This window comes from Panthera onca, chromosome F1, assembly GCF_046562875.1.
Source record: "Panthera onca isolate mPanOnc1 chromosome F1, mPanOnc1 haplotype 2, whole genome shotgun sequence".
Classification (NCBI taxonomy): domain Eukaryota; kingdom Metazoa; phylum Chordata; class Mammalia; order Carnivora; family Felidae; genus Panthera; species Panthera onca.
In genome coordinates, this window is record NC_138355.1 from 65,945,427 (window position 1) to 65,969,867 (window position 24,441).

Genomic DNA, 24,441 nt, shown 5'->3' on the forward strand with positions numbered 1-24,441 from the left:
AAAGTTAAAAGATACATACTGGGGCACATATCTGCCCAAGATAGACAAGGACAGGAACAGCCACTTCAATGAAAAAAATGCAAATGGTAACCAAAGGCAAGTTTTTTAAAAAAATCTTTTTGTTTTTTTTTTTTCGATCAGAAGAAAAGAAGTTAAAATGACCTGGAGAAAATAGGGGAGAAATGGTCATTCCCAGTCATGCCGGTGAGAATGAGAGCTCTGTCGCTCACTGATCCTCAACAACTACTCAGCCCCAGCCACACACTGGTCTCTATGAACCTTACAGTATTTCAGAGTGTATCTGGGAGAAACCAAAGAGTACAAGCTAACAACACAAGAGGATACGATTATCTTCATGGCCTTAGATGCTTAAAAGGTTATTTCATAACATTCAGCAAGTATTCCTCATAAAAGTCCTAAAACACAAGAATTAGAGGGATACTTTCTTAACATCAAAAAAAACAAAAAAACAAAAAAACAGAAACCATGGGGCACCTGGGGGGCTCAGTCAGCTGAGTGTCGGACTTCGGCTCAGGTCATGATCTCACGGTTTTTGAGTTCGAGCCCCACGTCGGGCTCTGTGCAGCTCAGAGCCTGGAGCCTGCTTCGGATTCTGTGTCTCCCTCTCTCTGCCCCTCACCTGCTTGATTGCTCGCTCTTTCTCTATCTTTCTCTCTCAAAAATAAAACATTAAAAAAAATAAAAAAAAAAATCCATTCTAGGTTCTATGACCAAAGCATTACAAAAACAGACCATCTTAGAGCCTTCCCTGTCCTCAAAGAATGTATATTCTAACAGGCAGGAGAGAGGGCACCAGGGAGAAAAGACAGTAAGCCAATAAACAAAAAAAAAATATCGGATACTGGTAAAGTGCAAAGAAAATGAAATCATGAAGTCAAGAACATAGGGGAAGGAGGGCAAAACCAAAGAGGCAAAGAATTTATTGCCCTCCCAAGGCCCTTCCTCGAGACTCCATTCCCTCAGGATGAAAGGAGATAATAAGATTCACAGTAGCATTTAATAAATGTTAACTGCCTCTTCCACATGCATGATTTCCAGACAGCATTATAATCAAAATCACTGTGAAATCACCGTAAAAGGGGGCGCCTGGGTGGCTCAGTCGGTTAAGCGTCTGACTTCACCTTAGGTCATGATCTCGCGGCGTGTGAGTTCGAGCCCCGCGTCGGGCTCTGTGCTGAGAGCTCGGAGCCTGGAACCTGCTTCGGATTCTGTGTCTCCCTCTCTCTGCCCCTCCCCCACTTGTGCTCTGTCTCTGTCTCTCACAAATAAGTTTTAAAGAACTTCAAAAAAATTTTTTTTTAAATCACAGTTAAAGACTGGCTACTTACAGGAACGTGCTGGGTTGAAGAACAAGAGTCCACGGACTGAGGAGAGGAGACTGAACAACTCGAAGAGGCTGGAGAAAGTGGCTGAGGCTCTGCCTTAATGCCTTTAATGGAAAAACATGGAGTAAAAATTCTCCCGCTGCACCATACAAACTCAGAATACAATTAGGAGGAAAGAAGGTAAAATCTACTCTTAAAATCCAATCACACTGAAGCTAAGGTCACCAAAACACATCATCGAATGTAAATTCCAGATGCAGAAAACAGTGAATGGAGTAGGCTACCATTTGTATAAGAAATTATATACGTGCATATGTATGTATCTTCCCTCAGGTGCACTAGTTCTCTGGAAGGATAAACATGAACACATCGGTAACTGTGGTCGTCTCTGGGGAGAACGTGCTGGCTGAGGAACGGCAGCTGAAGGAGACATCCTTCTACCATACAGACTTGTCGGACCTTCGGAATATTATACCATATGCAAAACATTACAGGTTCGTCCCAAAATCACTTTTCAAAGTACAGGAAATCGGCAACAAGTATTTTGGAAAACACTCTTGGCAGTACGATTAAATCGCACATACCGTTCATATCTTTCAAGCAACTACAGCCGAGGTCACGTTCCTGGGTGTCAAGTCTGCGACAGGGTGGGAATGAGAGAGGGCACATCCCTGCAACAGACTGCACTGTCCAGAGTTAGCTGCAAAACCTCTACCATCCCTCCTAATCTGTAATGTGATCTTGCCCTTCCCCAGTGAGAAGCAGCATCTGTTTCCCTCCGTTTGAAGCAAGGGGGTCTTAGGACTCCTTCCATCAACAGAGTAGAGAAGTCACGCTCCACGGATTCCAAGGCTGGGAGACATCAGGCAAACGCAGCTTCTACTCTGTGTGCTGAACACTTAGATCGGAGCCTCTGAAGGCTGACTACGTGAGACCACCAAGCTGAGAGCAAGCTCAGCCGCACAGAAAGACCAGGTGCAGGTGCTCTGACACTCCTGGTCATCAAGCCATTCGGGCCAGGCAAGAGATACGTGAGTGAAGAGATATTAAGGTAATTCTAGCCCCCAACTTTCAAGCTACTCCAGCCTTTCAACCTTCCCAGTTGCGGTCTGGACATCACACGGCAGAAAAAAGCCACCCTTGGCGTACCCTGTCCTGACTCACTGATCCTGGGAGCATAATAAAACGGTTGTTGTTTTAAGCCACAAAGTTCTAGAGTAGTTTGCTACCTGACAATAGTAACCAGAACACCGGCCTTGGGTAGCCCGTATTCTTTGAGGGAAGACAGGTATTGAGCAAGACACAGGAATATATAAAATGAGGGACTGGGACATGCAGGGGTGGGGAGGACTGCAATTTGGATGGGAGGTCGTGCGGGTGACTGACTGACTCACTATCTCTCCACGCTAAGTCTACCTCCTATTTATAGTCTGCGACGCACACTATTAAGACATGTCCCAGCTGGCTCCCTTTTAGGCCCCATCAGTGGGAGACACTAGAGGGACGCTAAAGTGAAGAGAGGGGAGAAGGGGGTTTCTTCCTCCTCCCATCCGCTCCATCCCAGAAGTGGCAGTTTCCTCCAGGTCCCAGCCTCTCTGAGCATATCCCAAACATACTTTATCAGGGTTCCTTAAAGATACTAGCATCAGCCAGGGGTGTGCCCCTTCCACAGAAGCATGTGTATCAGATACCCCAAGCTTCTTCTCTTTGATTCCCTAAATTCTGTCTGGTTCTCAGACAGGCTAACCTCTTCCAGAGATATTGTATATAATTCAAAATCAAGATTTTGGGTATGAATTCTCAATTCATTATGCGACTAAAACATAACATGAAATTCTTTCTATCCATTCTGGCAAGAAACTTGTATGTGCCCTGCCACATCAAAAGTAGAATATATAGTCCCTGGAATTTTTGACCCATCAAAGTAGCCCAGTAACCCCACCTAGTATTGACTGTTACCAAACTACAAAATAAAATGGATCTGTTTAAAATATTTACCAGTGAAATACACCATTACCTGTACAGAACTGGTTGTTGATGTCCAAAATGCCTGTCTCCCAAGGCATCAAATCCAAGTCAAAATCAAGAGTATCAAAATTATTTTCCTGTAGGTTTCAGGAAAAGGATATCAGCAAAAGGATATTAGAAGAATAAAAAGATCTAGAAATCAAACCTCAGACACAACTGGCCATAAATAATATAACTGCTACTACCCAACTTCATAACGAGACTTCAGCTGAATCTTCAATTATATCAAATATTAAAATGGTTATGTAAGCAAGAAGCGATCCACAGAAAAATGGACAATTATCTTTTTTCTACTGTACAGTACCTTTTCAAACTTCTAAAATAAAATTTCTAATTTTTTTTTTAATCCTAGAAGATAAAACTAGGTTTCTCAAAATAGAAGTCAATACGCTTCTTAGAGGGACTCTTAAAGTTTTTTTTTTTTTCATTTAGATGACAATGTTTCTTACTTAAATATAAGCACATTCTGGGTCATCTGAATAGCCATCTTATACTATTATACATAAATAAAGAACTGTCACATGATTTCAGAGCCCTCACAGGTGTTTGAGATCAAGACAGTACTATTATCTTAAGTGTCTAGGGTTATGGAGACAAAAACAGAAGTAAGCAATATATAAATGGTACTACAAAGTTCAAGGCAGTTAATATTAACTTAATGTGACAGATAATAAAACAGCAACAGTAAAGAAAGTAAGCCTCAGGCAAAAATTAAAGATTAATCTCTTAATTATTAACAACCATTTGGTAATAATTTCTAAAATCATAGTATTTCACAACGTCTATTTTGTGGTTTATTTTTATTGAGAACAAAAGGAGAGAAGGTGGGGTGCCTGGCTGGCTCAGTTGGTTGAGCATGTGACTTTGGCTCAGGTCACGATCTCCCAGTTCGTGGGTTCGAGCCCCACGTTGGGCTCTGTGCTGACAGCTCAGGGCCTGGAGCCTGCTTTGGATTCTGTGTCTCCTTCTCTCTGCCCCACCCCACTCACGTTGTCTCTCTCTCTCTCTCAAAAATGAGTAAACATTAAAAAAAAACAAGTTGTTTTTTAAAAAAGAGAGAAGGAAAACAGTTTTATCACATTGCCCTTAACTAAGTGAATATTGGTGCAAGTTATATAAAAAGAATGTATGGAAGTTCATGTGAAAAGAAAGAAAAAACTACTTAAGTCATGCAACAATCATTTTTTAAATCAACCTCCTTTGCTTTTTTCTCTTATTTGAATCTACACATCATGAAACTAAGCAACCTCATACTTTCAGCAACCAAAAACATCCTTAAACTTTGTTGGCGTAAGTAAATTAAACAACAAAGCCTACCTGAGTGCTATAGTAGTTTTTAAACATATAATAGTTTTTAAACATATAATAGTGGACGTGACCTACTTCGGAGATGCTTCTCTCAGTCTTCAGCCAAAAAAGTAAAATACTTTTCACGGCCTAAGAATTCTATCTGGTTGGAAACTTAACAGGCCTATTTTATGTAAAGTGAAACATATTTATACCTCTCTATTCTGGCTTTTCAATGACTTCTCATGGAAAAATCTACTAATGCGTGAAAGAAAAATGACACAATTTTAAAGGTAGAAAGGGCCCTCAGAAACCATCTAATCCAACCCCTTCATTTTAGACTAGAAATACCAAGGAACTGAAAGACTGAATGCCTTGTGGAAGGTAAGAAATGGTATAAAATGAGAACCATATATCCCTGAACCTTTCAAATTTACTACAGTGTTTCTTGATGGTTTTAGCTGGAGAGGCTGTAAAAGAATATCAGTTGCTTTGGCAACCGCCCAATATTTAAAGCCAATTTAGGGGCTCCTGGGTGGCTCAGTCAGTTGGGTGACCAACTCTTGATTTAGGCTCAGGTGATGATCTCACAGTTCGTGAGTTCAAGCCCCACGTCGGGGTCTGCACTGACAGCATGAAGCCTGCTTGGGATTCTTTCTCTCTCTCTCTCTCTCTCTCTCTCTCTCTCTCTCTCCCCCCCTGCCCATCCCCCTCTTGCTCTGTCTCAAAAATAAATAAATTTTTAAAAACAAATAAAGCCAATGTAATCAAGAGACCAAATTCTATTTTTTTTTTAATGTTTATTTATCTTCAAGAGAGAGAGAAAGATCTGAAGCAGGCTCTGTGCTGACAGCAGAAAGCCCAATATGAGGCCTGAACTCACGAGCTGTGAGATCATGACCTGAGCTGAAGTCAGATGCTTAACCAACTGAGCCACCAAGGCACCACCAAGAGACCACATTCTAAAACACCTCACAAAGTAAGCAAAACCATTAAAATTTCATGTACTGAGGGCACATTGGAATTCTCTCTCCCCTTCTTTCTGCCCCTCCCTGACTCATGCTCTCTCTCTCTCAAAATAAATAGCTTAAAAAAAAGTTCACATACTGATTTTTAAAAATCTATCCTGGGGGCACCTGGGTGGCTCAGTCAGTTAAGCGTCTGACTTAAGCATGAGCTCAGGTCACGAGCTCACGGTTCATGAGTTCGAGCCCCACACCGGCTCTGTGCTAACAGCTCAGAGCCTGGAGCCTGCTTCAGATTCTGTGTCTCCTCTCTCTCTCTGCCCCTCCCCTACTCACACTCTGTCTCTGTCTCTCTCTCTCTCTCTCAAAAAAAAAACAAAAAAAAATTGTTTTAATCAATTCTATATCCTACTCTCTTCTACTGATTCATACTAAAACAACTGCTAAATTATTCTTTGAGAAATGTCTGAGAAACTCACTAAGTAAGCACTACGTATTTTTATACTCAGGTTAATAAGGGCTTAAAACGTAAGTAACAAATCTCCAACCTCACTGATATACATATAAAATCACTCTGTTCACTTTCCAAGCGAACAGCACCTCATCCATTAAAGAATAAGACAAAATAAGAGCTCCATGGGCCAACGTACTATGTATGAACACAAAAAAGACAAAAAAAAAAATACTTTTGAGGATTCAACGTGCTCTGATAGCTTTTACACAGACTTCTAACCACTCAAAGGCAAAAAATAAGGATATGTCTGAGTTTGAGAGCTTTCTACACTAAGGATACATAACTTTTAAAAAGGAAGTTAGTAAGTTCTACTTGAGTGGATCCACGACTCACGTACACCCTTTAACATCATCGTTTCCCTTATGCAGCAAAGTATCTATAGAAGCCAAAAAGTAGGCAGTTAACTGACTTTTCCAAGTCACCCAACCCTGGGGCCAAAGTAAACTTAGAACACAGGTCTTCTCGCGCCAAGATCGATGCAATTTCTACAATCCTGAATTTACTGAGTAAAAAATGGCTGCTGATTTTCATACTTAACACTAAGTTATTTAAACTTTAAATCACTGGCCTAAACCTGTCATCCCGAAACCATCTTGCAGTGATTAAAGATTAAATATCACGTTACTCAGTCATTCCCCTCTAGTGAATACTTACGTAAGTTTCCTTTGTCGTGTCCAACTGCAGGCCATCAGTGTCTGTGAAATAGCCAAATTCAGCAAACAGAGCAGAATCTTCGCACAAAAGAATAGAGATTAACTGTCAATTCCACGTTTCAACAAAAGAATTAAGCGCTGTAACCCAGCTCTCTTGGGGTCCTCATCAGCCATTACTATTACTGATAAACTCTAGCCGTGTGAATGACAACCAATTCAAAGCTGTTTCTAATTTATGTGTTGTTCCTGCATAATTATTATCTTGCGATCTAAGTCCTTACACCAGGGATTAACAAGTTTTATGTCGGGTCACAATGGACTAAATGGTAGTAACTTTCTGGAACATTACTAACACGAATTCTGAGGCCACAGCTGGACTCAGCATGAAAATGCACTGTGGCTGATCAGCAGCGACGGTAGGAAAGGACTACGGCAGCGTATGTACTATGTATTTGTCATCCAAGCCTTAAGTGGCGGGTGCAACCAACTTTCTACCTAAACAATCAAGGACTCACTTGTCTAAACGGTTAAATTTATTTCAGCAAATCTAACTAATTCTAATTTCCTAGTAAGATTTCATCATAGGGGCGCCTGTCTGATTCAGTCAGTGGAGCATGTGACTCTTGCTCTCGGGGTCATGAGCTCAAGCCCCGTATGGGGTGTAGAGATTACTTAAAAACAAAATCTTTTTTAAAAAAACTGCAATAAATTAAAAAAAAAAAAGATTTCATTATAAACCAAGCAACTTACGGACATAGAAAATATTCTTCAATAAACGAAGTTGCAACTTCTTATAGACAAAGGTCAAGGCGCTGACAAGGCCAAAGGCAGCTGATTACCACACAACCTGTAAAGTGTCCACTGTCTCTAACATTTTTGGAATCTCAAGAACTTCAGTTTTCCAAATCGCAGTTTGCTTTTATACCCCCTAGGGGGCGCCTGGGTGGCTCAGTTAGTCAAGTGTTCAACTCTTGATTTCAGCTCAGGTCATGATCTCATGGTTCATGGGATAGAGCGCCGCATCGGGCTCTGTGATGACAGCTTGGGATTCTCTTTTCTCCCTCTTTCCCTCCTCTGCTTGCATGCTCCCTCTCTCACTCTCTCATTATAAATAAACTGAAAAAATTCAAAACAAAAACAAACTTATCCTCCCCAGTATCATGCCACTGAAACTGCTCCGGGGATTTCTTCACTTATAACATGTACAGGAGCAACACTGCCCGTCTGTCATTAACTCGGCCAATGACACAATCGTTTCACCAACCTACACCCAAATAATGCCTAGCAACAAATTTTGTGTGTAGTGATAGTGAAAGGTTATTCACACAACTCTCACAAAAGGACTGCCTCGCACTCAGCGGCAGAGCCGCAAACACAGAAGTAGGTAACTGTGGCCGTGTGCCTTACACGGCGCTTGAAACCCTGGAAAGAGTCCTCTCTACCTGCCGTCTCTCCTTTCTCTTTTCCCACTCTTTCTGGAGGCTACATTAACCAAGCTCCTCTCCCACACACAAATGGTTATTAACGTCACCGATGATCTCCATATTGCTAAATTCAACGACAGGTTTAAGGTCATCGTCTTGACCTATCAGCAACATTTGACAGAGTTGATGCTTTCATATTAACTGAAACATCTGCTTCACTTGGCTTCCAAATCACCACAATCACCTGGTTTTCCTTCCACTTCACTGCTTGACCCTACCTTGCCGGTCCCTCCTCATCTCCCAGCGTGAAATTGTCCCTGGGGGCTTAGTATAAACTCTTCCATCCATTCTGCTCCTCTGTGATCTCAGCTGAGTTCATGGCTTTAAACAGCGTCTACATGCCAAGGATTCCCAAATATACATGTCCAGCCCATACGTCAAGATGCATGCACACACACAATACACCTCTTGGGTCATCTCCTATTGGAGGTCTCAAACTTAGCACATCCAAGACTTAGCTCCTGATCACCACCACCACCACCACCACCCCCCGCCAAATCCCCTATTGCTTTGTCCTCATCTCAGTCAACGACAATTCAATTCTCCTGGGAGCTCAAGTCAAAAACCCTGCTCGGAGTCACTGTTTAGCTTCTCTTCTTCACTCTCCATATTCAAACCGCCAGCAACTCCCATCAGTTCTGTCTTAAAACTGTATATCCATAATCTGGCTCCCTACCTTTCCTTCCCATTCTTCCTTCCCCTCCCATCTTTCCTTTTCTTCTGTACCCTTCCCAACACTGAGATATCAGCTTCTGAGGAAGCAGGGCAATGAGCGTGATGGGGCTCTATGTGTCATCATCTGTGGCAACGTAACCGGCGTCCAAGGAAATGGGATGGTGTGACAGAGGGGGCGGCCCAGTGTCGGTGGCAGCATGCTGGGGCTGCCAAGGAAATGGGGCAGGAGGTGGGAGAACAAAGAGGCAGATGGAAGAGGCAGCCTGAGTGTTTAAGAGAATGACGACACTGAACAAATACCTTCATCACCTGAACAAGTGATCAAATACATCTAAAATAACCAGAGCCAGGTTTCTCACTATCTAAGAAAGAATTTACAAACATGGAAAGGAAAGAGCCTAAAAGAACCCTAAGATGTTGGACTGGCAGGGGAAGTATTAGTATGAACCCATGTCTAAAACATATATGTACATGGGGCGCCTGGGTGGCTCAGTCGGTTGGGCGTCCGGCTTCGGCTCAGGTCATGATCTCGCGGTCCGTGAGTTCGAGCCCCGCGTCGGGCTCTGTGCTGACAGCTCAGAGCCTGGAGCCTGTTTCAGATTCTGTGTCTCCCTCTCTCTCTGACCCTCCCCCGTTCATGCTCTGTCTCTCTCTGTCTCAAAAATAAATAAACGTTAAAAAAAAAAAAAATTTTTAAACATATATGTACACAGAAGACTTGCAGATGTTTTTATACATGTGTGTACGCACACACACACACACGCACACACACACACACACATTTCCTAGTTCTGTATGTGGGCTGAAAGTCAGAACAGTGATATCGCAGTAGCAATGAACATACTGTGTGCTCAGATCTCGGACGCTAAATGCCATCCTCCACTAAATGGAAGTCCACTAAAGAGCTCCTTGGAGAAATGGCTGATGCCAAAGCTGAAGCAGGGAAAGTGCAAGATAAGAATGGAAGATCCTGTTATGCCAGAAAATAAGGAAACTCTCAGAGAATGACTGGAGTATGTCAAAAGAGTAAAAGAGCTAATACGAATGGACTCCCGCTGGTCAAACTGGGGAAAATGTGAGCACCAAAATAAAAAGGGGGTATCGGATTTTAACCCACTGAATCAAGCAGAGGAGTCATAATGAAATAAATACATATATATACACGCATACATACCTAGAGACAGTCCTTACTTACACTACAATGTCAATTAGTAAATGCGGACAAAATCACCATTTGGCTGACACAGGCAGGGACTAGGGCTGGCAGGTGGAGGTTTAACAAGGAAAAGGAGATTGGTGTCACGGCCGATTAGCTCCCCCAAAACAGCAATCAAATACAAAAGGGAAAGTAGTGACTTTACAGAGGTGAAACCTGGCAGACACCAACTTGACCATGTGATCAAGGAGAACTTCACCTTGGGACAAGTCAACATGGTGGGCCTCCAGATGTGATTCACTGAGAAAAGCACAGCATCACTCTCCTGGCATTCCTGCCATGGGTGCATGACCTGATTCTGGTGATGAGGAACGGCGGACAGACCCAGGTTTAGAGTCCTCTTAGAGAACAGAAACCTGTAGTCTTTAAGACTGTCAAGGACACAAGAGACAGAAAAAGACTAAAAAACCATTATGGACTGGAGGACATTAAGGAGACCTGACAAGTAAAAGTGATGTGTATTCGCAGGTAGGATCCCAGTTAAGAAAGGAAAAAGAGCCATTATTAAGACAGACGGCAGGGTGCCTGTGTGGCTCAGTTGGTTAAGCATCTGACTTTGGCTCAGGTCAGGATCTCACGGTTCGTGGGTTCGAGCCCTGCATTGGGCTCTGTCCTGACAGTTCAGAGCCTGCCACCTGCTTCGGATTCTGGGTCTCCCCCCCCCCTCCCCTGCCCCTCTCCCACTTGTGCATGATCTCTCTCTCTCAAAAATAAATAAACATTAAAAAAAATTTTTTGAAAAAGACAGATGGCAAAATCTGAATGGCGTCTGTGAGATGGATGGCAATGTGGCAATGTTTATTTCCTGACTGGAAGGAGTACGTGGTAGCAATACAGGAGTATCCTTGTTTGGCGAGGAGGGGATACACACTGTAGCCTTTAAAGATAATGGGTCGACACATCTCTCTCTCTTTCTCTCTGGGGAAAGAAATGGGGCAAACACGGTAAAATTTAACAGAGTCTGTGTGAAGGGCATGCAAAAGTTCTTTGTACTGTTTTTACAATTTTTCTTTAAGTTTGAAACTATCTGAAAACTAAAATCTAAACAAAAAATACGTGTGTATTCAGAAGTATACGTAAGTATATTTGTAGATCTTATGTATATTTATCTTATGTGTATTTATGTAATATATTATTTGTATACTTATGTGTTCATAAATATATACAAGTATATTTGTATATACGTAAGTATATCTGTGCATCTCCATAATCCAACCACTCCCATACGTGCACGCTACCACCGCAATTCACCTGCATTGCTGTAACAGCCTCCAAATGGTCTCCCTGCTTCCGCCCTGGCCCCACCCTTCAGGCCATTCTCAACAGCACAGCTAAAGCGAGATTAAAAACAGGATATTATTGGGAATCCGGATTTTTACAGAAGAAAAGAAATACAAGTGTATAACGTAAGAAGGTGAGCAAGAACCCTGTGGTACTGGCTTTGAACTGTGGGTATTGGTATGAATCCATGCTGTTTAAAAAAAAAAAATACCTGCTTCCTTGTTCTTAGGAGGTACATGATGAAATGTTTATGAGTTTCATATTATCTGTAGCCTACTTTCAGATGATGAAAGAAGAGGGAAGTGTGGGTAATAAAGAATGTTCACAGTTGGTAAATCTAGATAAGGGAAATACAAGGCATCACTAGAGCAATCTGTTAATTTTCTGTAGTTTTTGAACAAAAACTTTTCTGTGGTTTAAAAAAAAAAATGTTGCAAGTAGGGTGATAAACACATTCGTACACCTACAGAATATCCCTGTAGTATCCCTAAGAAAGTGCTGGTCACCTCTAAGGAATCTCTAAAATCCACTGCCCATTCCTGCATCCTTTTCACCAATCCCACACGACCAGCAGTTAGATGTCCCTTCACAGTAGTAAACTATGGTAGCTGTGACCTCGACTTTGACCTCTTAGGTATTCATTTACTTCTTGTAAGTTTAGCGAGTTGACAAACGGCCACCAGGCGTCACACAATGGATATCAGGGATGACATCGGTAAGAACAGCTTTGGTGGTGTGGTGGAGCCTGGCTGCGGTGAGAGCAAGAGACGAGGAGAAACCGGAGTCGGTGAACATGTTTTGTTTTGTTTTCTCAAGCATTCTGCCGTAACAGAAAGAAAAATGCAGAAGCGGCTAGAGGGGAAGTAACCTCTAAAGAGGGTTTGGAGGGGTTTTTTCTTTACTCTAAATGGGAGCAACAACTCCGTTTACTGACTAGCACAGATGATCTAGCACAGAGGGAAATGAAGAAGGCAACAGAGGGAAGAAGGCTTGAGCAAGGCTCTTGGCTAAAGAGGAGGGATCTACAGCACACGGGAGAAGCCATTCGTTCTCAACGAGAGAAGAGAAGGCAAGTATGCTGGCAGGTGGGCGGATGAGTTAGTGGGAGATTCTGGAAGTTCTCTTCTGATTCAAGGGAGGGGCAGGGGGTGACAGAGGTTCGAAGAGAGAAGACACTTCATAAAAACAAACATCTAAGTGGAGAATGAGAGGACCAGGCAGATCCGATCAGCCAGCCAACGGCCTCGAGGCCTGGTTCAGCTTACGAAGCCAGTTAGATTTAACCGAGGTTGTGGTTCACCAGAGAGAGAGGGAGAGAGAACGAACTACAAAACAAGACACAGACCAGGGTATGGAGGGTATGAGCAACGGAGTGGTTACGACTGCCCATGGAACTGAACTGGGTAAGGGGGAAGTGACGACAGAGAGCAAACGGGGGACAGTGAAAAGATGGCGTGTCTGTAGGGTCTCAGGAACTGGTGGAGGGCCACAGGGAGTGAGCTGGTAAGACAGGGGGTGGTGGTCAGAGCGCGGGGTGTTGAAATGGAGACGGTTCTCAGTGCTGACAAGGTTTCGGCCTACGATGGGGGAGTAAATGGCTGAGACAGGGTGGAAGGCAAGATCCCTGGTGGAGAGGAGGCCCAGAAATGAGAGCTCAGGGTATCTGAAGTATCTCCTCTGAGACTCTGAAATCATCCAAGGAAGGAATATTCGAGAAGAGTGACAGTAAGCGAGGAGCTAAAATTTCTCAACAAGGGAGGGAGGGAGAATAAACTCGGAAGCAGCAGATGCCTGACTGTGACAGAGACAGAGGACGGCATATTGTGACGTGAGATTTAAACGGGATTTTCTCAGGGAGGATGAAAGGAGAGCTAGCCGAAAGCAGCGGTGAAAACCAAGGTGCTTATCCCACCTTTAGAGGCCCGAATGGCAAAAAGGTTTTGAGAATGAAAATGGCAGCCATTCCCCAAGCCTTCAGAGAAAGCAGCTGTAACCAAGGGGAGGGTCAGGCTGCGGTCAGTGCCGGAAAGCCAACTTTCACAGAGGAGACTGAAGACGTAAAAGAAACCACAGAAGCAGATAGAAGCTTCTGGTCTTGGTACATGCACCTTACATGTGGCAAAGAGGTGGTTTCTGCACAAAGCCCAGACAGGGAGGGACAGAAGAGAAGGAGAGGACATGCAAGTGACAAGCATATGAAGAAATGCGCCACATCGTATGGGATCAGGCAGCTGCACATTAAAACGAGATACCACACCCACCTACTAGAATGGCTAAAATCCAAAACACCGGCAACATCAAATGCTATGGAGGACCAGGAACATTCATTCACTGCTCGTGGGAGAGCAAAACCGGTACAGCCGCTTTGGAAGGTTCCTCCAAAACTAAATGTGCTCTTACCGTATGATCCCAGCAATTGTGCCTCTTGGTATTTACCCAAATGATTTCAAAACTTGTCCACACAAAAAGCTGCGTGTGAACATATAACCGCCGATGTGTGAAAGCGACCAAGGTGTCCTCCAGTAGGTAAATGGATAAGCAAACTGTGCTATGGACTGAATTGCATCCCCCCAAGTTTGTATCTTGAAGCCATACCCCCCAGTGTGACTATGTCCAGAGAGAGACAAGGTGGTCTTTAAGGGGTAATCAAGGTTAAATGACAATAGAAGAGAGAAGAGCAGGGCCCTAATCTGATAGGACTGTGGCCTTCTAGGAAGAGGGAGAGAGAGAGATCCTTCCCCACCCCCCTTCTCTCTCGCCCTTCTCTCTTCTCCCCTCTCCCTCTCTTTCGCCTCTCTTGCCCCTGCCTTGTGAGGATGCAGTGAAAAGGCAGCCATCCACAAGCCAGAAAGAGAGCCCTCACCGGAACGTGACCTTACTGGCACCTGATCTCAGACTTCCAGCCTCCAGAACCGTCAGTAAATAAATTTCTGTTGTGTAAGCCACCCAGTCTATGGTAGTTTGTTACGGCGGGCGGAGCGACTAACACACGGTAGTACGTCCATACAGTGGAATATTACTCAGTGCTTAAAAGACAAAAAAAAAAAAAAAAGAGCTTCCAAGTCATGAAAAATTATAGGTCTTAAATGCATGTTGCTAAGTGCAGGAAGCTACAGACTGTATGATTCCAACTATATGACATTCTGAAAAGGCAAAACTGGGGAGATGGTGAAAAGATCAGTGGTTGCCTGGGGCTCGGGAGGGAGGGAGGAAGAAACGAATAGGTAGAGGACAGGGGATTTTTTAGGTACATGAAGCTATTCTGTAGGACACTGTACGTGCGTGACATTAGGCATCTGTCAAAACCCACAAAATGTACAAAACAGAGGGAATCTTAATGTAAACCACGGACTTTCGTTAATAATATTGGATCAATACTGGCTCATCAATTGTAACAAATTCACTCCACTAACGCAAGATGTTGCCAATATGGAAAATGGCGATGGGGGTGTATATAGAACTCTGTGTACTATCTGCTCAATTATTTTGTAAATGTAAAACTGTACCCTCAAAAAGCCTATTAAGCATTAAAAATAATTATGTGAAATTCAGATTTCGTGTCCAGAAATAAAAAGTTGTATGGAAGCACAGTGATAACTCATTTACACGTTCAGTTTACATTGCCCCTGGCTGCTTTTGCACTATTAACAGCAGAGTTGAGTAGTTCCAACAGAGACCACAAGACCACAAAGACTAAAATACTTACTATCTGGACCTTTACAGAAAATAAATGTTGGCAAACCCCTGCTCTAAATTTCATTACCCAGGTTAAAGGGAAAAAGCACATCCCACCATAGGCAGTTCTGAGCGAACCACCTTATTATTCAAAGTTGTTAGGGTCACAAGTTCTAATCACATACGCTGAATTTAAAAATTTAACTGGCCACCTTCTAATATTTAAAAAAAAAAAAAAAAAAATCAAATAAATCAGTGAGGTATCTGAATACTCAAAATGGCAACTCCCAGAAAAAGAATCCACAGTCTACTGAAAAACGCCAGCAGGCAACAGCGTTTCACTTTGGTGCCTGCAAAATCCACTCCACTTACTGAACCCCTAATGAATCAGAATTGAAGTGTTCAACTAAGAGAAGACTGTTAACAGTGTGAAAAGAGAAGCCTGGAAAACAATGGGAAATGCGCACATTCAGGGAGGGACAGGGCAGGATACCTGAGTTGAGTCAGTGAACCGACTACAAAGAATTGAACGCTCTGTAAAAGAACACTAGGACTGGGAGTCAATTTATCAGATGAATCACCACACTGCAGGCTGGAAAGAGAAAACGCTGTGAGGAAGTGCCCCACAGTTATAGTTCAAGAGATATCATAAAAATATAATAGTTAACTAGCTGAGAAAAACCATAACTACCTGACATTCTAGATTTATTAATAACTGATGGAGGGGGTGGATCTTGGGAAGAATCAAATCTGTAGAAATAATTTAGGAAAAGCATTCTGGAATAGTGACTAAGAGCACAGGCTTTGGAGGTAAACAAACCTCCCGATCCTGCTTGCTCCCCTCACTTGCTACAACACTGAACATTCGCCCTCTCTCTCAGCCTGTTTTTTCATCTGTAAGTTAATAATACCTCCTCCGTGTGCTGTAGGGAGGATTAAAGAAGTCAATGCATGTTAAGAGCCTAGCAGGACACCTGACGCAAACAAAGGGCTAGATAAATGGTAATTATTCCTATTACCACTATATTTGGCTCAGGAAAACACACTTGGAATCGACAGTCTCAAGTTTCTTCCAGCAGCTCCTAGGAAATCTACCCAAGGACTGAAATAAAGCTCCTACTGCACATAATCTAAGAGGAGTTCTGTCCTTAGAAAATCAAATGAGGGGGCGCCTGGGTGGCTCAGTCGGTTGAGCGTCCGACTTCAGCTCAGGTCACGATCTCACGGTTTGTGAGTTCGAGCCCCGCATCAGGCTCTGGGCTGATGGCTCAGAGCCTGGAGCCTGCTTCCGATTCTGTGTCTCCCTCTCTCTGCCCCTCCCCCATTCATGCTCTGTCTCTCTCTGTCTCAAAAATAAATAAACATTTTAAAAAAAAATTTTTTTTTAAAAAAAGAAAATCAAATGAGGACTTCAGTTCAATACATAGAATTGAGATTACGCTCTTGCTACCGAGAATGGTGGCCCAAGGAGGAAAGATGAAGATCAGTCTGGATTCCCCCCGGATTACCCCCCAAGTTCCAAAGTAGGTGAAAGGAGTAGGCTCACTACAGGGCCCACTCAGAGACCCACGCAATCCCAAATTCTCGCTGGAGCCGGAGAACAGCATTAGTCCTATGTCCCAAAACGAAGAGAAGAATACAAGTTTCCTCTAAACACCTAGATGACAAAGTTTCCCCACCGTCATTCCCACTGCCTTCCATTCCGCTCTTCCCGATCACAAAACCAAACAAAAGAGACACGAAACAACTTAAAAACAAATTGGCGCTGTTTCTGAAGGGCAGTCAGGATTACATCCGTTTTTAAGCGTTAGGTCTAGGCAGTCAGAGACCCAAGGTCAGGTGCTTTGGTTCTCTGCCAAGATGGACATCAAGTCTAGACCAACAATGGCAGCTGCGACACGAAGATCTTTGCATACATTCCCCTTCTGTCACACAAACACGTACAGACACACTCCACGGCAATCACCGCCCACATCCCACACTGAGAAAACAGCTTCCAGCCTTTCTGGTGATCCCAGCCATCCTGCCCTCTGCTTCTTACCGACGCCCTTTCCGCTCCCACATCCTGACCCCCTGGTACTTTCCCAGCGCAAATGGCGAAACACGGTAACAATTCCAATCAGGCAACATTTTACGCTGCCGGGTGCCAGGGCAGAAACCGCCCGGTTCTGCTAGACTCTTCCAGGCAGGTCCACGGACGGAAGCGACGAGTTAGCCCCGGCTCCCGGGGCAGAGTTCGCCCACACCTGTCTCCCCAAGTGGGCGGAAGGAGGGAGGAAGAACCCCGCGGCCAGCGCTGGCACCTTCTCGGCCGCCACTCACCCCAATCCTCGTTCGCTCGGTGAGAAAGGCCCGGGCTAAGAGGCGACTCCATGGTGCCGGCAACGCCAGCCGGCTCCCGCACACCCCACGCTCCCGCGGCCTGGAACTCGGTGACTAACAGCTCGGACGGCGGCGGCAGGCGGACAAAATACCCCGTCCCGGCGCGGGGACGGTGGCCGAGCGAAGACAAACTACGCCCGCTGCCCCGGGGAGCTTGCGCAAATCAGAAAGGAGAAACGTCAGAGACCGAGCTCCTTTTCAGCAGATCTCCGAGTAACTAGTTCCCTTTGGGAGTTTGCGGCACTTTCTGTCCCGCTGTTTCAAGGAAAAAAAAAGAAAAAAAGACACATAAGCCCTACTTTCGTTAAATAAAATGTATCGATGTCGAAATGAAAAGTAAAAGCCCTTTCTGGATAGACCGGCTTGTTCCTCGCATATCCTTGTTAATACCACGGTGTAGCTATCTCGGAACAAAGGCAGAGACCCATAAAGTCAATGTGATTTAATTTTTTTGCAATCGCTGGCCGTCATTGTAAAAATTCTGCGTAGACACGAGTGTGTGAAAGAAAAACTCAACTCTTGTGCCGCGTTCGTTAGACCCGCCTCTCTTCACGGGCACAGTACCTGAGGTAAACAACAAAACAACAGCACGTCCGTCGTACTTCCAGAAAGCCCCCTTCTATTTAAACAAATTTAAGCAAGGCGAATATAGAAGAGGGAACTCCTCGTCCTCACACCTATCTCCTAGATATGCGTTTCTAACGCATAGTACTTCGCAGTGGAAATCCGAGCGACCTGACCCTACAACCTAGAATAAGGTAGATTCGTAATCTTTCTATTGCTGGAACTGGAGAGTCGGTTTTGTTCCGAAGCAATTCACATCCCGAACTGCCACTGAAAGGTTGGATTGAGTTTGACGGAACAATTTCAAGAACGCTACGTCATAGAATTCCTTCTTACAGCATTTCAGCCGCGGGTATTTCAAATACCCTAAGAACCCGGATCCCTCTAGGACCGAGTGGAATCCTTCCCATGGTTACTACACCAAACAAATGCTTCCCAGAATCCGGCGAACTCCTCGTGGCTGCGGGGTTACTGCGGATTGCATAATCCGCAGTATTCAATCCAGTCCTGGGACCCCAAACCGGAAACATTTCCCCGAAATGATTCCTTGTGTCATGAGGTAACTAAACATGAGATAGTGAAATAAATATCGCTTCTATTCAAAAAACGGACCATAAAAAGAAAGCCCTAAAATAAAACCATCAAGAGTCTTTTATTCTACATCCACCAGATACCTTGGTCTTTTTTTTTTTTTTTTTTAAATCACCATGACTGAACTCCAGCCATTTTTTTTCAAAGTTTTTATTTTTATCCGAAAAGCGCAGATGACGATGAAACAAGCATTTGCGTCCCTATCGCCAAAAATTAACAAATATTAACATTTTCTAGTTTTCTTTCAGATTTTTCATACTGTAAGAAATTAAACATGATAGATAAAGCCCAATTCTGCTTCTCCTGCTTCATTTCCCCACCCCCACCCCCCCATAGACAACTTCTATTATGAATTTTATGGGAATCAAATCCATGTTTATTTTTACCTGTCTCATGTTTAAATATGTTTGTAGATACATATATTTAGTGTTGTGTTGGATTTTTAAATTTACATAAATGTATCATACTCATGTTCTCCAAGCCACTTTTCTCATTCAACATTACTTTTTGATGATCTATTCATGTTTGAACTGTTACATGGTATTTCCTTGAAAAAAATCTATATATCACAATTTCATTTTTCATTTCTCTACTAACGGACATTTGGATTGTTTTAAATTTTTACTGTTACATACATCCTTCTATGACTCTCTTCATGCATATGTGCAAAAATGTCTTTAAGATATACGCTGGGTCATAGAGTATGAATGTTAATATCTGCCAAATTATACCAATTTACATCCTTTCTACCAGTGATGAGCTCTCTACTCCACATTCTCACCAACACTAGATATGGTCACTTTCACATTTTTTGCCCCGTGAAGGGTGTGACTATAATTTACATTTCCCTGACAATTAAATATGGGGTAGATCTTTTCGCGTTTATTAAACTTTATTTCCTCTTCTGTGAATTGCCTATTCTTTTTTTTTAATTTTTTTTTTTTTTAACGTTTTATTTTATTTTTGAGACAGGGAGAGACAGCATGAACGGGGGAGGGTCAGAGAGAGAGGGAGACACAGAATCTGAAACAGGCTCCAGGCTCTGAGCTGTCAGCACAGAGCCCGACGCGGGGCTCGAACTCACGGACCGCGAGATCATGACCTGAGCCAAAGTCAGATGCTTAACCGACTGAGCCACCCAGGCGCCCCTGTGAATTGCCTATTCTTATAAAATTTGCTACTGTATTTTCTTTCTCTCAATGGTATGTACGTCTTTAGCTAGCCTACTCTATTCATTTAACTGGTATATATGTTGCCAATACCTTCTCTTAAGTTTACACTTGTTTTTTTGTTTATGGGGTTTTTGTCTTTAGGTTTCAATTTCAATGTAGTCAAATTTACCAATCTTCTGTTTATGATCTGTGCTATTTGTAACTTGCTTAAGAAATCCTTCCCTCTCCTCGGGTCACAGAGATGTTTTAAATTTTCTTTCCATAGTTTTATAGTTTTGTTTTTCACATTCTTTTTTTTCTCCTTATTTGGTTATTGCTGGGGTATAGTAGCACTATTGATTTTTATACAGCAATCCTGTATCCAAAAACCTTGCTGGATGGGGCGCCTGGGTGGCCGTGGTTTAAGCATCCGACTTCGGTTAAGCATCTGACTTCAGCTCACGTCATAATCTCATAGCTCATGAGTTCAAGCCCTGCATTGGGCTCTGTGCTGACGGCTCGGAGCCTGGAGCCTGTTTCGGATTCTGTGTCTCCCTCTCTCTCTGCCCCTCCCCCACTTGTGCTCTGTCTCTCTCTCCCTCTCTCAAAAATAAATAAACGTTAAAAAAAATTTAAAAACCTTGCTGAATTATGTGACTGTAATATTTTGTCTGTAAATCTCCAGAATTTTCTATGTAGAAAAACTTGTATGCAAATACGAATATTTTAAAATTTATTTTAGCATGTAACCTCTTTTTAAAATCTATTTATTTTGAGTGAGAGAGAGCACATGTGAGCAGGGGAAGAGGGGCAGAGGGAGAGAGAGAGAGAGGGAGAGAGAGAGAGAGAGAGAGAGAGAGAGAGAGAGAGAATCCCAAGCAGGCAAGCAGGCTCTATGCCCAGTGCGGAGCCCGATACAGCTCACTCTCAAGAACCACGAGGTCATGACCTGAGCCAAGATCAAGAGTCAGACACTTAACCAACTGACCCACCCAGGTGCCCCCATTGTAACCTTTTTTAAATTGTCCGCTCCGTGCTGACAGCAGAGAACCCCATGCAGGGCTCGAACTCCTGAGCCATGAGATCATGACCTGAGTTGAAGTCGGACACCTAACCAACTGAGCCACCCAAGCGCCCCTTAAATTGACCTTTATTTTTTTTTTTAATTTTTTTTTTTTAACGTTTATTTATTTTTGAGACAGAGAGAGACAGAGCATGAACGGGGGAGGGTCAGAGATAGAGAGGGAGACACAGTATCTGAAACAGGCTCCAGGCTCTGAGCGGTCAGCGCAGAGCCCGACGCGGGGCTCAAACTCACGGACCACGAGATCATGACCAGAGACGAAGTCGGACGCTTAACCGACTGAGCCACCCAGGCGCCCCTTAAATTGACCTTTAATGTGGAAAATTTCAAACACAAAGAAAAGGTAGTGAAGACTCGTTCTTGGCACCCAACTTCAACAGTTTCCCATTCTTTTTTTATCTACCCTCTCTCCCCACAACACTTACTTTTTATTTTGCTTTGTTTTTTCCCCTGGGGTGTTTTAAAGAAAATCCCAGAGAGCGTGTTATTTCACCTATAAATACTTTAATGGATATCCTGACAAGGCTTTTTTCAAATTTTTAAAAACATGACTACAACACTGTTACGATACCCACCAAAATTAATAATTCCTTAATATTATCTACTACCTGTTCCATGTTCAGTTTTCGCTCAGAAATGCCTTTCTACAGTTGGTTTGTACAGTTGTTTCCTCTCCTATGTTGTTGCAATGGCAAGGACCTCTCGTACCACATTGAAGGCAGATGCAGAGTGTACATCTTTTAACTTGTTCCCAACTTTCATGCGAAAGGTTTCCTTTAAAGGATTTTTAAAAATGTCTTATTTAGGGGCGCCTGGGTGGCTCAGTCGGTTAAGCGTCCGACTTCGGCTCAGGTCACGATCTCGCGGTCCGTGAGTTCGAGCCCCGCGTCGGGCTCTGTGCTGACAGCTCAGAGCCTGGAGCCTGCTTCTGATTCTGCGTCACCCTCTCTCTCTGTCCCTGCCCTGCTCGTGTTGTCTCTCTCTCTCTCTCTCTCAAAAATAAATATTAAAAAAAAAAAAATGAGAGTTTTGTCTAGAGACATAAAGGAGACCCTTGCCTAGATCCATACTTCTGAGGACTCTACTCTGGCGTCTGGCAGTGTCTCTTCCTGCAGGGGGAGAATCCATGGTACCAAGGTGAGATGCCCAACTGGAACACATGCCTCCTCCTAAACACACTTCTTATGCCCAAATAGCTCCACACCTGCTTCTGAAGCTTGCTTAGGTTTCTGACTCCTAAGGGTGAACTGTGCCAATGCTGTATGCCAGGGGTGTAAACAGAGCTTAGAAATGTGAGGTGGAAAGTCCACATCCGCATATGCACGGGCCATATAAACAAACCCAGGGGTGGGGAAAGGGGGCAGTCTGTAGGTCAGGGGCCAACTCTCCTACACTGTCATGTTTTGGCAAGGAATCCATAAAGTCAGAGAATTTTAAACTCCAACCTTGTCTTCCAGGTCTTTAGGAAGGCATGTTTGTCAAGATAAGGGAATAACAGTTTGGTAGCTTGATTTGTAACTTTCAAATACTAAGACAAATAGCACATGGGCCTCAATTTGCACTCGTCAGGATGCTGCAAATGTTGGTGGGATACCTGACCAGTGAATTTATAACTTGCTTAAAAATTGTATTTCAGGGTGCCTGGGTGGCTCAGTCGGTTAAGTGTCCGACTTCGGTTCAGGTCATGATCTCGCAGCTTGTGGGTTCGAGCCCCGTATCAGGCTCTGTGCTGACAGCTCAGAGCCTGGAGCCTACTTCAGATTCTGTGTCTCCGTCTCTCTCTGTTCCTCCCCTGCTCACGCTCTGTCTCTCTGTCTCTCAAAAATAAATAAAGATTGAAAAAAATTTTGTTTTAATTGTATTTCATCAGTTCTATATTTTTACCACCTGGTATTTTCATTATGACATCTTCTAGGTCACCCTAAACAGTGAATCCAAACATTAGAATACAGAGGTTAAAAGCTCAGATCTTGGGGGAGCCTGGGTGGTTTAGTTGGTTGGGTGTCCGACTTCAGATCGGGTCATGATCTCGCAGCTTGTGGGTTTGAGCCGTGTCAGGCTCTGTGCTGACAGCTTGGAGCCTGCTTCGGATTCTGTGTCTCCCTGTCTCTCTGCCTCTCCCCTACTTGTGCTCTGTTTCTCTCTCGCTCAAAAATAAATAAACATTAAAAAAAAAAAAAAAAAAAAACCTCAGATTTTGGAATAAGCCAAATCTTGGTTCAAATCTAGGTTCAACCATTTTCTAGCAATGTAACTTTGATGAAGTGACTTAATCTTTCTGAGCCTCAATTTTACGTGTAAAAAGGGAATAACAGGACCTATCTCGTAGGGTTTGGGGGGAGGATTAAATTCCATAATACACACTAAATGATTGGTATGCTAATTAGCCCATGGTAAATTTTCAAAAAATTGTAGCTATTTTGAGGAACAACGTTGAATGCTACTAGCTAGGCACTGCATTATATCACCCAAATCCCCATAAAAACCCAGATTGAATCCTATTATCTCTCCGTTTTATATAAGGAATTAAGGCTTATGCAAATGACCTTTAAAATAATGTTTTTAAAGGATGGCAGAGCGTGTATTATTCCCATTTCATGAAAGAAAACTGACGCTCAACTTTCAAAAGACCTTCCAAGGGGCCGCCTGGGTGGCTCGGTCAGTTAAGCGTCTGGCTCCTGGTTTCAGCTCAGGTCATGATCTCAGGGTTCGGAGTTCCAGCCCCACGTAGTTCGAGCCTGCTTGGGATTCTCTCTCTCTCCCTCTTTGTCTACCCCTACCCCGCTTGCACTGTCTCTTTCTCAAAGTAAGTTAAAAACAATGTTTAAATCAAAATAAATAAATAAACAAACACAAGCCAGGAAGTTGGGAACAGGTGAAACCAGAATTCTCAGAGCCCACTCTACTCCTTCAGTACTATTTTAACTGCGCCAGAAACACTGCTGTGAAAGAAAGTTAAAATTGCTATTTTCTACAGATCTGTAAGCCCATCATGTTGTAAATGGATACTCTTAAATATTAAAAAGCGTTCCATTTGTTTGTTTGTTCTTGAGAATGAAGGCATAATGGATTTTCTATTTACCACCCAAAATGTTTTAACATTAATGGATTTGAAATCGGAAACTTTCGCTTAGTGGATGTTTCACAAAATTTCAAAATTTACATAAAGTCAATTCCCCCGAATTCATTTTCCACTGGCAAATACCAATTATCTTCCAAAAAAAGCTATTTTGTCTCTTTCTCCTGGCTGGAATGTAAATTGCAAGAAGACGGGTCTTTATCTAGTGTGCTCACTGCATCATCTAGAATTGTGCACAGAATAGTTGCTCAGTAAATTATTTACGGAATTGACAATTGCAGATCCAAATAAAACCTATGCAATTTTCCCCACGCTAGATGCTACAGCGTGGGATTGATAGGTATTAACTCAAGCCATACAAAACTCTTATTACTTGTTACCTACAAAAGGCAAAATTCATGTGTTTCAGCCTAATTGTTTTTAAGGTTTTCTAGAGTATATTATGAAGCAAAGGGAACAGATATTA

At 43.1% G+C, this 24,441-nt stretch overlaps 1 protein-coding gene across 3 annotated transcripts in view; it reads right to left on the reverse strand.

The window, feature by feature from the left end:
* The window catches only part of ATF6 (activating transcription factor 6), a 199,432-nt gene extending 181,074 nt beyond the window's left edge, over window positions 1–18,358 (reverse strand). Inside the window, exons 1-5 of one of the 3 annotated variants that reach the window (XM_078441310.2) lie at window positions 18,247–18,358; window positions 17,447–17,761; window positions 6,795–6,871; window positions 3,364–3,451; window positions 1,350–1,450 (exon numbers count right to left, since the gene is read on the reverse strand). In XM_078441310.2, coding sequence (XP_078297436.1) covers window positions 1,350–1,450; window positions 3,364–3,451; window positions 6,795–6,871; window positions 17,447–17,498 — 318 coding nt within the window. In that variant the 5' untranslated portion in view covers window positions 17,499–17,761; window positions 18,247–18,358. The remainder of the gene's footprint in view (window positions 1–1,349; window positions 1,451–3,363; window positions 3,452–6,794; window positions 6,872–17,446; window positions 17,762–18,246) is intronic. The other 2 variants (XM_078441309.2, XM_078441311.2) reach the window with 2 other exon arrangements.
* Between the last annotated feature and the right edge of the window lie 6,083 nt (window positions 18,359–24,441).